General features: G+C 37.7%; 1 protein-coding gene across 35 annotated transcripts in view; it reads right to left on the reverse strand.

The window, feature by feature from the left end:
* Positions 1–3954: 3954 nt before the first annotated feature.
* The window catches only part of SYNE1 (spectrin repeat containing nuclear envelope protein 1), a 290639-nt gene continuing 278122 nt past the window's right edge, over positions 3955–16471 (reverse strand). For 34 of the 35 annotated variants that reach the window (XM_085576560.1, XM_085576559.1, XM_085576556.1 and 31 more), the window contains 2 exons: positions 15278–15336; positions 3955–9234 (listed from right to left, as the gene is read on the reverse strand). In XM_085576560.1, the coding sequence (XP_085432686.1) occupies positions 8994–9234; positions 15278–15336 (300 nt within the window). In that variant the 3' untranslated portion in view covers positions 3955–8993. The remainder of the gene's footprint in view (positions 9235–15277; positions 15337–16471) is intronic. The other variant, XM_085576584.1, reaches the window with a different exon arrangement.

Genomic DNA, 16471 nt, shown 5'->3' on the forward strand with positions numbered 1-16471 from the left:
GCATATTGTTTAATTTTGTTATATTTTGCATGTTCTAAAAATATGCTTCTCTGCTTATTGTTTTCCAGTGGGCAGCAAAATGTTACACTGTTTTTTAAAGAATCAGAATGTGTCTGTTTCTGTGCATCTAAATGAAAGTAAGAACTGTTTCTTAGTTTCTTCACTTTCCCTGAAAAGAATCAGAGACTCCATATCAAGAGTCAGCAACAAGCTAGGTGTAGTCTCTAGTAATTCTAATGACACCAGGGACGTTAGCTAAGTACCTAGTACTTTATGTGCTTTAATGTTGTAGTATTTTGGTTACATTCCTTCTTTTGGCTTGTGAAATAGATTATGGCAGAAGAGAAAAATGGTGTGAATTTAGCCTTCTATAGTTGGCTGCCACTTACCATGATCTAGCTTATATCAAGGTAAATAATATTCCTTTCCTAAGTGAAACTAGCCCTCAGGAAAAAAAAATTGTCTTGACTAAGCCATCAGGAAGGGATGAAAATAAATGAATGATACCTTTATTGACATAAGACCACTTTGAACTTAGCTCAATTCTGTAAAATAATCTCAGAATCATATTTAGTGTTTGCAAAGAATCAAACCAGTAATCTATATCATTTCCATATATACTGACATATTTCAATATTTGTAGTATATTTATTTATCAGTAACATGGAGAGAATATGGTCCCTATATTGATTATTTTTTAAATCTCTTTTCTGTGCCATGCTGGTTCAACATAGGACTATTGGCTCATAAGTTCTTTTCATATATTAATATATATGTAAAAGATCTTTGTTTTTATGGGATATTTCATTGTACTTAACTTAAAAGGAAAAATTATAAGATCATTACCTCGATTCCAAGTATCATCTCCATGATGAAGACAAGATTTTGTTCATGCAAAACCTCATTTTATAGCTTGTTAAATATGAAAGCAAATAACTATTCAGAGTCTAAAAGAATGCTGGGGACTGTTGGGATTGCAAAGAACAGTCAAAGAATTTGACTGCAAGTTGGCCACGAAAGGCAGATCAGACTAATAGGAACTAATTACACATGTACATGTGCTCTTAATAAAGTAATTTTCAATGCTGGTTCAAAATATGACACCATTTCTTGGCTTTATATAATTTTTTAAACACAGGACCAAATGAGAACTTGCAGTTCATGGTGAAATGGCTTAAGAAGATAGTTACTACATAATATAGAACTTAGAGACTTAACCTAAAAAAAGCAGCTAGATAGGAGAATATTACTGAAAAATGAAAAACTGCACAGATAGTCTGAACATACTTACCTCTGCAAAAATTGTAACAATTTGAATGAGCAAAGGATTGCACACTGTCTGGGATTGCACACTGCCAGAGGTTAGGCATTCTTTTGCCCATCTCTCTGCAGCATGACATGGCAACACAGCATCACAGCACAGTAAACTGGGAATGTGTTGCTGGAAGCTGTCTAATGCAGTTCCTGGCTCAGAGCTGGATCACCTAAAGAAGATTGCTCAGGGCCATGCCCAGCTGAATGTTGAATAACCACAAAAGGAGATCCTTCTACTTCTCTGGGCACCCTCTTCCAGTGTTTGACGATCTTCATGTTATAAAATATTTTGCCTGTGCTCAGAAGGAATTTCATGTGATTTAATTTGCGCCTATTGCCTTTTACCCTTTCAATTGGAACAACTGAAAAGAGTCTGTCTCCCTCATTTTCATTCCCTCCCATGATGTGTCTTCTGTGATGGGAGAAGGTGGATGAGATGTCACCTTTCTCAGACACCCAGAACCCACCAGGAAGAATCCCTCTTCAACCAGGCAGGGCGCATTTCAATAGTCAGGAGCCAACTGGGACTCCAGCTTCATTCCCAATTTCTTGCATCATTTGGGTGAAGACGTTTGAGAAATTATAGAGGAAGGACATGCCTTTCTATTTAATTGCAGAGCTTTTGCAGCTAAAACTCCTGAGTCCATCGCCCTCACTTCCCCGACTGCACACACAGCACCTTACAGAGCAGCTCCCACAGGGAATCCTATATAGATGCACACAGCTGGACACATTGGCATCCCCCACACCCCTTCTTTCTCTCTTTGCTGACATGTAAGTGACACCTGTCTTGTTCTAGCATATTTTATTCTATTTAACTAATTAGATGGGTAAGACATAGTTAAGGCACAATCAAAGAACATGTTTGACTGCTTTTCTTTTCTGTTCAGGCAATCCTCATAAGGCAATGATAACAGCTTCTTCATGGGCTAAGCCTTGGTGATCTCAGTCAGTGGGGCACCCTCCCTCATTAAAAGCCTTTTGGCCAAGCTTATTCCTCAAAATTAAATGATAATTTTTTATTGTTTTTCTCCTATCTAGATATTGTAACATTAAAAGCCCCATGAAGCAGCAGTTTCTTAAGCTATAAAGTTTTATATCTCCTACCTCTGCATTACACTGCTTGTCTCCACCACTGACACAGTGAAGAGGAGAGGAAAATCCAAACATATAAAATAGCATTCATCAGAGTCCTCTCATAGAAAGAATGCCCAGGGAAGGGCACTGTGTATGTGTTTTTTCTTATGCCCAGCCAGGCTCCAATTACTACCCTTCACCATGGCATCCTGCAGACACAAAGGCCCAAGTGTAAAAATGGTCATGAAGTCTTCAGGAAAATTGACCATCAAAATAATAACATTTGGCATTTACCTCAGCAGGAACAAAGGAACAAAGCTAACTAGCTCTCATGTCCCTTTAAGAACTCTGTGCTGTGGTATTTAGGTGTCATTCTGCTAATGTCTTCATTTCTGCAGGCATACAGGTGATACGAAATTTATGTCCTGCTGTCTTCCATTCCTACACATTGATGCATAACTTCAGAATGTTACAATTTTAAATAGATGGAAAATGTGCATGTGAGGAAAGGATGTGTTTTCAGGCATTTTTTAGCCAGATTTTGCTACACTTTTGGGACCAAGGTATTTAGTTTCTTTACAGATAAAGACTGAATGCTACTGACTAAGACAAAAAAGAATCTGACAAGAAGTAAATCTATTTTTCACTCACCTCTTCAGAACTTGTGTCATCTATGGAAAGATAAACAAGTATTAACATACTCTAGAGATGAGCAAAGTGCTGTCTTTTTTGTGGTAAGAGTCAGAGCACATAAGTTTGAAAGTTTAGCCATTTGTAGGAAAGCAGGAAAGACTGAATTCCAGTCTGCCCTTGCAGGATTATTTTTTGCTTACATTAAATCTGAAAATAGGAAAAGAAACTATGGTTCAGTAATGTCTTCTATCTATCTATCTATCTATCTATCTATCTATCTATCTATCTATCTATCTATCTCAACCAAAATGCTACAGCACCACACTTTCTTCCAGTAGTTGTTTCCCGCCTTGCTCCCACAGTCTGCATATCTGCCTGCACCATACTTCAAGTTTAGCAAAGGAGTCAAAATTGCAACCATGTTTTAACCTGCAGCTCTATGGCCAGGAGAGCTTATCAGACAATTTCTGAATTTTTTATTAAAAAAATACTAAAACCATGAATGTCCCACTTCTTGGATAGCCTTGTGAGCACTTACATAAAAAAGTGGATTCTGGTAGGTTTAATTCCAGCTGTTATTTAAAACATCCTTTCTAAAAACAAAAGAATGGAAAAACCCACAATTTCAACATCCATAACAGCAGTCTCCCAGGAATTACAACATGCCAGAAAACAAATTAAAAAAAAAGCTTGATCTGAGTAACCTGTGTATAAACAACATCCACATCTGCATGATCCCTGACCAGAAGAGCTCTCTGGTGCACCTCTCCCCCCTCACCAAGGACACCTTTGATACAAGAAATGGACAATACTTTCCTAAAGCATCCCGTCTTTCTGAAAAGTTAAATGTGTCAGTGTAATTCAGACATCACTATGGTCAATCCATTTGCTGTGTCTCAGATCTTTAAATAAATTCGTACTTGGACAAAGCAATTTTGACCAATTTATTTCCAGAATGATATATTAGGTGGCACCAAACAATAGATGCTACAGCCTTCAGTTCCTGTTCACTTTTAGAGCCATCATCTAACAAAATTCAGATTTCTGTTACTTAACCAGGCCATAGTCTATGACAAATCTTCAGTGCTTCAGCTAGCAGTTATTAATTTCCTTTTATCTTGTTTCACAGATCTTTATCTACTCCTTTCTGGGAAGACAAATTAATTTTCTAAATAATTCCTATTTATTTATTTATTTATTTATCTGGGAATATTATTAGAACATTCTAATGTTCTTAATATTATACCACTGCACAACTTCTCCCAAATACAGGTTTCATGCCTATGTCCCTCTGGGTCTAATTACGGCCAAACAGGGTAACAACAATAGAATTTAGCTGGCTGTAGTGCATTTCACAACATGTTGCCAAGGTTAAAACCACTTAGCCAATGCCCAGACAAGTTCCCTTACGTGGGGAACTCTGTGCCTATAAATACACATAACCCAAAAGATCCCTCTCTGCACTCTCCTTTCCCCCTCAGTTTAGACAAATACTGCTTTAGATGAATTCTGCATTTGACTGCTGCCAAACCACTCAGCTTAAATCAAAACTCACTATTCTGCCTTTTTCCTTTTCGTAATCTATTGCTTTAAACACCAAATAAAATACGGTAAGTTCCAGAAAGAGAGCAGGTCAATGGTTTCTATTGCTTTAGAATCTACATTTTTTTCTCCTTGACTTGTTCTTATTTCTCAGAATCCTCCTACAGTTGCTAAGTCTTGATAGCATCTGTAGTTTGAAGGCTGTGAGCAACCAGTGTCTGTTATGCCTTTGAAAACACAGACATATCCACTCAGATGCACATGATGATGATGAGCATGTTGAGAGATGCTATCAGTTGTAAACAGATCTTTTAACCACAAAAAACACACGACTGAGGGCCAGGGATGACTGCTCATAAGCAAGCCCAGCATCTTTGTTCTTGTTCAATAGCCATATGCAGAAAAACATTCTAAAGTTGGAGAGAGAGCAATACTGTTTACAAGGCGTTCACAAAGCTAGAAGGGTGGCAAACCAGTGGTGAGGAACTATCAATCTGCTGCAGAAAGAAGTTGTTATCACTGCTGGAGCAGGGTGGGGAATAGGGAATGTGTATCAACATGCTCACAGCTATGAGGAATAAGGACACACTACTTCTGTCAAATTGAGATTATCTGTACTCCTAACATTGTCAAATGTCTCTAAATATCACTTTGCAAAAGTGCCTTCAGATTTTACAAAGCATGATCCACAAATTAAGCTCCACAAAAAGATGCAGGCAGTCCAGGGTAAATTGTGCTCATTATTTTCACTATTATCAATAAAAGCATAATGGCACAGAGCCTTGATACTACAATCTGGAGTCACTGAGCAAACAGTTACCTTTAAACACTCACTAGCTCTGAGACGCCTACAAGCTAATAAGCAAGGTTCAGAGTTGCAAGGTATGTCAAGCTGGGGGGATGATTACACTTCTACAGAAGCTACTGCATTTACCTACTGTAGAAAATGGAAAAAAATGCAACATAATTATGACCTGAGCTCCCCCCAAGAGGCAGAGTCTATTTCTCTATGCTTGAACACACAATGCCAATACAGACACAGAGCTCAGCAGCTCCTCTGCTGCCTTTCATCATGCCTTGCAGCAAAAGCTCAAGGTGAATCCCAGAAATCAGCCCTTGTGTTTGCAGAGCCCAAGTAGGTGACATTTCAGGAAGAGGAGAGGTGTTGGGTTGCCACCTTATCACAGAGAGAGGGCATCTCAGACTCTAACTTATGCACTTAAGAGAGTTTTAACATCCCATTATCAGGATGAGAAAGATGCCCAGGCTGCCAATCTGGCTAGTGCCACTGGCTGCAATGCTTGACAACTTTCTGGGTGTATTTATTCCCCCCTACAGTTGCCCCATCCAGTCTGGTTCATGTTGTGGTGATAAATGCATATGTTGATATCTCATGGGGATTTGAAGTCAAATTAGACTCCCGAGTCACTGGTGCTCTTGGGATGGAACTTGAGAAGAGCCTTCCCACTTATTTACATTTTGCCTTCTTTGTGTCAGTTTTTAGGATCAAGATTCAGTTCTGCAAAATCACATGTGAAGTATAATGGAATTGGTTCATGGCTAGAATTCCTTTTGCAGGAGCATATTGCTCAAACTACTTTAACTGGTCTGATGCTGATTTTGAGTTGAGACTTAAAGTATCAAAAACATTAATTCCAAAGTGGCACACAGAGGACCCTCTAACCTGGTGATGCAAATAGTCTGTGATTCTCTTGACACATCAGCTTACAGACTGACATTCCTGTCCTTGAAGGAATAGGAAATTTAGGATTTACAAACAGGCATTTTTCCTGTTTATGAAATTTTTCTAATGGGTCTCCATCACCATCTGTGACTGCCTTATTCACAGGCATTGTAGAGAGTTTGCTGTTCACTGGGAGGACTGCTTTGTGTGAGCAGATCCCTTGGGGGCAAAAAAAAGTTCTCTACATCAACTCCCAGTACATTGACAGTCAGATCTATGGCTACAGATCAGAGCTTGAAGGTATGAACGCAAGAAACTTTACTTTGAAACAGCTGGAAAGAAGCAAAGCTTAACAGGAACACTGTTCACCAGTTCATCAGCAAGGCAGAGGAGGTCAGTGCATGTGTGTACTCCAGGTAATCATCAGCCAAAAATGCACTGAATTAAAAGGGCTACACTTCCACATTCTTTACTTCCTGGAAAACAGGAGACAATGAGGCTGAGATCCTTATGCCTCCCTAAATTAGTCTTTTTTTTTTTCTTTTTTTTCCCTTTACAGTGCTTTTTAAAAAGAAAGCAAAAATATCTTTCAACACAAAATTAACCAGCAGACTCAGAGACTGGCTGATGAAAGGATGTCTAAAGCATGCACCAACTTAGAGTAATTGATACAGCAAGCTACTGAATTCTTCATGTAGGTGCACTGATTAACATTGATTACGGCAGCAAAATAGACAATATCAGAAAAGAGAGGAGAGGTCAATTTTATGTAGTATGTCAGGCCTTTGGTAAACAACAGCTCTTCCTTGTAGCCCAAATGTGTGTTCCTTATCTTTGTCTACTAAGAATGATTACAAATACTAATCTAGCCTAGCCTAACTTCTGAAGAGCAATGAAGGAAACTCAGCCTTGAAAAGAACACATACTTGTGTCAGTCCAGACTTGTGTCTCGGACATTGAAAATATTTTGTGAACATATGAAATCCTTTTCAAAAAAATGTGAATGTTACACTTATCAGAAAAGGAAGCTTTATTTGGCTCTTCCAAATGCTGGAGTTCAGCTTGTGGTTCCCTACCTCTGACCACTCTCTCCTCATAACAGCTCAAAAGATGACATGCCAAGAAGTAATTTTACATAACATCAGTTAATGTTCTTGTAGTTTTTTCTGGCTTTTTATTTCTGTCACACAAGCCAATATATTCAAAACAAAAAACACTTAACTCAGAAGAAAAATTCATATTGTGTGTGTCATGGCTCCAAATTCCTCCAACTTATTAAAAAGCAGTAACTTAGAGCCATTTTTTTCATAATTAAGAAGAATTCTGTTCTTTCAAAGTTGAGTTCTGACTGTTAAGCTGGGCAGAGTGCCACTGAGTAGACTGCAAGTTTTTGCAATAGTTCTGGAAAGTTAATGAGTTTTCAATTTGTTCTCTTATTCTTCTATTTACACTTATGTTTTGGGCCTATTCCACTAAAATAATGATGGGTAAAATATAAAAAAATCTATCTTGGGATTGAGCTGATATGGCGAATATCAGGAATATCAGAATATCAAGTTTCCCACCAGAAAAAAATCTGCTTCAGTGTGGATCGGTACAACCCCAATTGTCAAAGGCCGCACATGAGTGCATACACAGAAATCTAGATGGAAAAAAAACCAAAACCCACACAGGTGAGAGGGAAGTTTGAGAAGAAGCAGTTTGAAAAAAAGTGAAAAAAAACCTGAAGTGATGAATCATTAATCCAATACATGTACTGCTTTCAGTATAAGCACAACTTCTAATGTGATACTTTCCCATGTATTCTGCCAGTTGTCATTTTCCAGATCTTGTCATTCAAACATATACCTAATGCTATTAATTTGTTACAGATTTTTTTAATTCTTTTTTTAAGTGCATATGGATGTCTTCTATTTTTTTATACCATACATATTTCATTCTAAACTTAGAGGTTTCCATAGTTGTCATTAAAAAGCACGTAGACAAAATATTTTATGGTATCTATAATAAATGCAAAGAAATCAATACAAACAAAACTTGGCTTAGCAAACTGTACATACATAAATATGTTGTTTTTCAACTTGACATTCAACATTTTTTCCTCATAAAAACTTCTGCAATTATAATTATTACATCCATTTTTTTTAAACCTTAAAAAAGTGCTTCTCAGATTTACACCTTGTGCATCCAAAGCAAAAGTTAGAACACCATGCCTGAAACAGAAACCACAGGGAATAATACATTGCCATACAAGATTCTTTAAAATTGTATGTTACAAATGCTCTAAAATTCCTTAAGCATTGGTTATTTTGTATACTGTAGATACTGAGAGGGTATTTAACAAAGACTGGCTAATGGGTCAATTGGAGCAGCACACAGGAAAGGATCTACAGTATCAAGTCCTTGGCTATGCATAGTACAGGGCAATGACCTGGATATAAAGTGGCTAAAAGATCCCAAAAGCTGTACAGAAGAGGTTTCCCTCACATACATTGCATCCTCCTTAGTACCCAGGATGCAAGTATTGAAATGATGCTACTCAGGTAATACATTTTGCACTTTGATACTGATACACTGATGCGTTTTGAGTGGAGTGCCAGCAGAGAAAGACACGGGCACAGGAGTGGCTACAGCAGACAGCTAAAGCTGCCATGCTGAGCCCTGTCACCCTTTAAAACCATCTTGCTCTCAGTCAGCACTCCAGCAAAGGTCTCCTGCTGTCCCACAGGCCCACAGGTCTCCTTCACAATGGAGGAGGACCATTCATGTATTTCAGCATGGGGTGGAAAGAGCGGGCAAAGTTGTTTGCCATGGCACAGCTGTAATCCTCCTCGGTCATGGGCACCAGGCAGGCCAGCCCGATCAGGAGCAGCAGGAGGAGCTGAAGTGGCAGAGCAGCTCTGAGGACTCTGAGGAAGAAGGATGGGCACCGCCACACTGGCCCAGCCTCAGAAGGGGAGGAACCTGAGCCACCTCTTGTGGACCTGAGGAAAGAAGACGGGCAGTTGAATACACTAAAACATTACCACAGCAGAGGTTGCCCTTGGGCACTCAACCTCCCCTGAAGGCCGATTTACAATTTGCACAGACTTTGATTGACAACTGCAGAGGTATTTTTCAGTGAACATGCTATTCCCCTAACACTTTTAAGAGACCCTGGATTTCTAGACTGGGTAAGAAAACACCAAATGATCACAATAGAAGGGGCTTTGTGACCCCACAGCCCCTTTATCATTTATGGGGGAGACTCTCTACTTACAGCACTATGCTATAGCAAAGGGGAAGATAAAAGGTGGGCCATACCTGCCATATTTGTTTAATGCATGCTGTCTAAAAAAGTGGGCCTTCTTGTTTAAAATGGCCAGTTGCATTTGATTTCTAGAGGTTTCTACATTTGTTATGTATAAGGTATCCATGAGGGTATAATGCATTGAGATTCAGTGACATCATTTTCTGCCAATTAATAAACCAAGATACAGGTAATGGGGACTTATTTTCTACAAAGCACATTGTTTTTTGAATCTTGCACAGAATCAGCAGTTTAATTCTATCTGCTCAACTGACTTGACACCATCACCTTGCAAGTGATTTTCTCCCTTCTGTTGATGGATCTAACTTGAAAAAGCACATATACTTATCACATCTAGAGGCAGTAGAGCTCTAACACAAATATTTTCAAAGGGACACTTCATAAATCCATTCTCTTACTTTAATGAAAGATTAAGACATAAATTTCACATTTTTCTTGTTGACTGAAACTGTCAAGAGCTTACAAGAGTGACTAGGAAAGATTAAATCTGATGGTCTCAGTGTGCTAATTAAATGGCATGGGAAAATACTGTCTTTCAGCACAAGCCAAAAAGTCAAAAAACTCAGAGCCTTCAAGTAACTTGCTTCAAGAACTCTGCTATTAGGACATTAGATCATGAATTTTGTCTCACATATGTTACTAAAATACATTTGCATAGTTCCTATGATCATGGGGCCTCAGAAAATCTATGGTTTCCTAGAGTTTAAGAGATGAAAATTTTCATAAGGAGATGTGGGAAATCAGGCTTATTGGCTGCAGTCAAATGCTCCCCAGTAAAGTAAGTATGGGCTGATGGTTCCTTAGTGTTTCTTTGACTTCCCCTTCTTCTTTTGATCCTGTCTCCCTGATAAATCTGAATCTGAGTGAAGAAGCATCCAAAAATGAAAATACCATCTTCAAAACAATGTCAGGCTTAGCATGGGCTCCCTTTGCACATGTTCAGAAAATAATTATTTCTGTGCTTGGGATTATTTTATTTTCTTGTTCATATATGTATAGCACCCCACTATGAGGACTTCAACAAAGCCAGGCAAAATTCGTAAGGTTCAGGTGGCCAACAGATACATAAACACTCTTTTAGCAGATATGCTAAATTATTAGCTTGAACTAAATATCTCAGAAAGCAGTGATGATCAAAATACCAGATCTTGTGTTGTCTGAATCCACACTATTGCAGCCCAGATGGAGAGATGCTTATCGCATAATGTAGGATCACATATTATAAAAAAGATATTCAAAGGACATGTCACATGAAACAGCACCAGAGCATTCCATATGAAAGCTCAATCAGATCAGGACTTCTACTGTCTGAGAATGCCAAGACAGAAAGTTAATGGACTGAGGCAGGAACAAAGGGAACAAAGAGTGCTTAATTATCTTCCAAGTATTTGATTGCACAGCCTACCTATTTACAAGGCTCTCACTGTATAAATGTTGTTAATCCAAAGCAAAAAATGACAACATTTCTGCAGCTGTTAACTGGTGTTTGATAATGAGTGAAGTGTCATTTTCTTCATTGTCCCAGAATTACTCTGGGGCAACACTGGGTGTCAGAAGGGGAATTTCCAAAAAGCTGAATCAAAATGTAGTGAAGTTTTCCTTTCTGGCTTTTCTTTTCTTTTTCCTATTAGTAGCACGATCCAGCACTTCTTGCTTTAAGCTTGCATGGCTGATCGCAAAAGGAACACAAACTTTCAAAAACTAGAACAATCCACAGCAAACCATATTTTCTGCAGTGAAGTAGGGTATTGAAGAATAATACTGCATGGAAACAATGCAAAAAGAAAATAATGAAATATTACAAAAACATCTTCAGAGGTGGAATTATAAAAACTTTGAGTGCTGTACTGCTTGTGTTTATGGCAGGCACACCTCTGCAATATACATAATTGTCTGCAAAATGGAATGGGCCATTTTAGAGGGTTTAATAGATTTGCTAAGGAGAGATGGTTAAAATTATACATTGTTAATAAAAAAAGTTCAGTATTTTTAAGGACAGAACACCTATTTAGCCTGGCAGGAGAGAGGAAAGCTGAAGCACTTTGTGCCACTTTGGAGAAAAATCTAATTTCTGTTCTTGAGCTTGTCTCTTTAGCTGTCTCTTCTGATTGCTCCACCATTTGTCACACTGTGAGGAGGAAAAGAGGTAGGGCCATCTGCTACTCACTCCAGTAGACAATTCCTACTTAGCAGATGAAAGAGGGAAGCACAGCTGCAGTCCTGGCCAACAGTAAGCTTCTTCATGTCAATAAATTTTATATATTAATATAACTGCAAGCAACAGTTACCCTTACTTTGAGAGTTTGTAATGTCAGTGATATTGGAACTCTTCTCTAAGCATTTCAAGAGAGGAGAAGCTAATTTACCAGGCTATAGATAGGACGGTCAAAGCGAACTTTAATTTCAGCTCAGTGGGGAACCTTTTTGTAAAGACGATTGCTACTTTTTTTCCCAAGGAAAATACGGTTGATGTAACCAACCTGTATTGCAGTAAGCATCTGAAAGCTTTCAAAAAGGAATTTATCGTTCAAGTGAAGCTGATAGAAATAAATAAAGTTAATTTAATGCTAAGTGACTAATGGAATGTGGAAAACAGGCCTACACTGAAAGAAGCACTGATGGCCTAGTAGGATTTTATTTACTGCAGTTAATCAAGAATGGGCCTTAATTTAATATCTTTATTAAAAGACTACTACACAAAATTTAAGAATAGTAAATTTCATCTCTATGATGACAGATGCTGAAGGTCTTTGCAAATACCAGACAGGATTGGCTTCTTGCACAGAAAAAAAGTGAGTGAATCTAATAAGTTTAAGAAGCAACAGTTCTATATGATAATTAAGTAAAAAGCCCTGAGTGAGGGAGATAATTGGGAAAAGAATCATGGCAAGCCAAATGCAAGCCTTGTGTCTGAGCTACTGTGTAGACATGAGTATAATTTGCACAAAGAGTGATGTGGTTTGGCCTGCTCCAGGAACAGCAAGTGATCTTTAAAGATCCACTAGTCATTTGGGGATGCTTGGGGAGAGCAGGAAATGGAGTTTGGCACTATGGCACCAAGACTTGAATAGAGCTGCTCAAGAGAAACAATGTAAACACCCCTGAGCAAACGGAACCACTATTTTCATCTTTTAAAATTTTAATGACTTCAAAAAATTCACAGGCAAAGATCCAGGTGTACGCTTATGACAGCTCAATGAAACTGATGAAGAAAGAGGAAGTGCTTCTTTGATTTTCTTTCCCACCTAGTACACGATTACTAGTATTGCTTGGATGAGACTCAGGTTAAATCCACAGTGTAATGTCGAGTTTAATTCTGCTAGTTTAATCCTGCTAGTTTAAACCTTGCTTAGCATCACACTATATATGCTTGTCTTTTTGTGGTGATAATGGAGAAGGCAAAGTGAAATAACACTTACTATACATAAAGCATGGCCCCTCTAATTTTTTAGATAAAATTTCCTTCACAACTTCTTGTGTGATAAACCTTCTGGGATTGACTTTATTTCTCCTTTATACTAAACTCTAACAGGGTTTGCTGATCCAGTGCAAGATCAAACACAAAGTACTCTGATCAGAGGCATGTCAAAATATTAAAGAACACAGTGACAGCTTGTACCGCATTATCCCTTAAAAGCACATTATACATCAACCACAACCTGTCTGGCTTGCGCATTTGATTAAGTTTCCTATTCAGCAGTGACTCATTCATATTCCATGCTTGTCTGAATGACAAATTGAACATTGTGTTGTGCTGCTACAAGATGTGTTAATAAACAGTGCCGGAAAGCCTTGATCTGGAAGCTGCCACAGCAATGCCACTGGTAGGACAGGGGTTGATCCCAAAGCTGCCAAACACTGCTAGCTGCTCTTTGCGCCAGGGGCTCGCACCTACAACCAGAAACCTCAGAAGGCTGGCAGAAGTGGTCTGACTACACAGGAGAGTGGAAAAGCGCACACAACGTGTTCCTTGAGTACAATGGTGCTAGTGCAAGCGTGCTGATCTGTCAAAGACATCGCCCCTCCTTCTCGCTGTTAGTGGCTGCAGAGTAAAGCCCCTCTCCTCCCTTTTTTTTTCCTCCCTATGAGAAACAAAACTCCAAGCTTCATAACAGACTGGAGCTGAATAATTAGTTCCCTTTCTCTTTAAATAAGACAGAAAGATGGATTTTACATATATCCCCTATTTTCTATGTGGTTTCCTTTTGTTTCAAAGGAAAAAAATCCTTAAAAATAGGCAGCTGCTTAGTGCATGTGGTAGCAATAAAAGATACTTGTTCTATTTGTTACATGGTTTTGCAATTATGCCACTTTACTCACAGTCCCTAACTACACATGTAAAGCAAACTTTTTAAAAGAAGTGTTTATGTAAATGGCGACATGGTAAGTAATTTTGCTCTTTACTTCATTTATAATGAGAATAAAATCTTGATTATGCTCATTAAAAAAATAATACTCTTAAGGTATTTTTTTGTCTGCTTGTTTGTGGCTCAATCACTGTATTAAATTAATCTATTAAATCTAGTGTTCACTTCTTTCTTTGACTCTAACAGGAGTTGTTTTTTAAAAATATTACTTAATTTTGCATTTTCTTCTTTCCAACACAGAATCTTTGACTCTACAAACAAATAAGTTAATTTTTGATATGTAGAGAATAAATGAGATTTAGGTTATATGAGATTTATTATTAGATTTAATAAGAACAAATATACCATAATCACACTTTCTGATTATTTTAGCAGTGTGTAAGACACTGGAATAGCAAAAAATGTCCCCTTTATACACGTTGGCTTGCTCCTTTCCTTTTTATTTTTTTATTTTAACTTCATAATTGTAGAGGCTAGTAAACTGATTAGTGAAAGAGTGAAAGTACACACATCACACTGACAACAACAAGAATGCAGAAGCACTGTTAGCTGCAGAGATGACAGGTTGCTGGAGACACCGTGGAAAGCAAGAAGCTGTAGCTGCACGCCTGCTCTCTACTGGTCAGACAGAGATGGGCAGTGCTGCTCCCGGAGCAATGCAGGGATGCGAGCACTGGGTGAACCATGGCAGTGTTAGCATGTTATACTGCAGTTCGTCTGAGGAGGGGAGAGAAAGTGATCCCGAGTCTCATATTCTGACTTTTAGTTTTGAGTCTAAAGTATTGAAAACCCACAAACTGAACAAAACGTTTCAGGGAAAAACAAAAAAAGTTAAAAAAAAAAAGAAGAAAAAAAGAAATAAATAAATAAAGAAAAGGATGTTAGTATGTCTCATCCAGATCTGTGGGTTTTGCAAATTCTAGAATATGATATTGGCCTATTACCTGCCTTAATTTAATATCTAGAGGTAAAGAGGATCATAGAAAGTGTTAGCCATGAACTTAATAGCATTCCTCTTAAATCACACCAAAATAAAATAATCATTCAATATCATGAGTGTAAACACACACTCATTCTGATCAGGCATATGAAAAATAAACATTAATTACATGGGATTTCTGTGAAGCAAAAGCTGCAGCTGTCCAAGGATTAGCCTGTGTCTCTATTTATCAAAGAATTTGAAGTAATTGAAAGTCCCTTTTGCTGAATGATTAACAAAAGGGAAGTTACCACTAGTGTAAGTCCTGACCACTCCTGATGGAGTCAGTAGGACTGAGGGGAACCACGGCCAATTTCTATCATCCTCTTGGCGTTCTAGAACAGAGTGCAGAAACCAGGAGAATAAGGTACCTGCTATGTGGACTGCTGACAGAGGGTCCAGGCTGTGAGAGACTACATTTGCCCCGTGGCTGTTTGCAATGAACAGGGGGTAAAGAAAGAAGAATGTTCAGTCCAGGCAAATAAAGACAAGCTACTGATGAAACTAAATTAAAAGTGCAGCAAAGGAAACATAAAAAAAAAAAAAATCAAATGAAATGACCAATACCCATGAACCAAGGAAACTGGCTTTTCTTTGCACTTAGCTGATTGTGTAAATTATTGGTACATACAGAGTGAATTCAAAAATAACTGTTTAGACATTATTTTTATGAACAGTAGCTCTAGGTTTAAGAAAAAGTCTCTAGAAATTTAGTCCAAATAATATGTAATATGAAATAGATGTCATCTTATTAAGTTGAATATGGAAAAATAAATAGATTTAAAAATGCACATGCAGAAAAATTAATACTCTCAAGGAAAAAAAGGTCCAAGACCCTCCTTTGGCAAGTTTTGCCTCTCCTACACACCATGATTTTGAAGGCCAAATAAGGGCATTCTTGCACTTACAGCTATTTGCTGGATTATTTAATGCCGTTAGATATTTATAATCCTGATTGTATTTCTTCTGTATTAGTATTTATTTATTTAGTATCAGCATATTTGGCACTGAAATACTAAACATTTTAGTATCACTTTAGTCTTCAAATTGTGTGGGTGCAGAACCCAGAAGTTTGAAAACTAGACCCAAGGAATCATAAAACTTAGCTATGAATTATGAAGGGGAAAAAAAAAGAAAAAGAGTAGTTACATATATGAACAGTAGTAAAATAGAGACAGACAAATCCTTATGAAAATATTAAGATGAAACCTATCACAACTCTACATGCTCTCAAGATAAAGATTTATGGTGAAATACTTCTCCATTTCCTGTAATGGTCAGGCAACCTTCAGTTACAACTGTGATATTATTAGTTATTAGAAATTATTTATGTTTAAATTTAAAAGATAAAAGAATTGACCTCTGAAATAAAATGTTATGGTTTATATTCTTTCTCCTTTGGAAAAGCCAGTATTCCTTTACATTCTCATACTAGCATCTAAAAGGAAACTAGTGAATGTAAACAAAAATTTAAAAAATAAATTAATTCCAAGAGCCATAGATTTATCAAGACAGAACTCAAGAGGCTGTACAAAAAAGTGCAAATGGAAAAACAAAACAAAACA

The sequence above is a fragment of the Lonchura striata genome, chromosome 3 (genome assembly GCF_050655825.1).
Source record: "Lonchura striata isolate lonStrDom1 chromosome 3, ASM5065582v1, whole genome shotgun sequence".
Classification (NCBI taxonomy): Eukaryota; Metazoa; Chordata; class Aves; order Passeriformes; family Estrildidae; genus Lonchura; species Lonchura striata.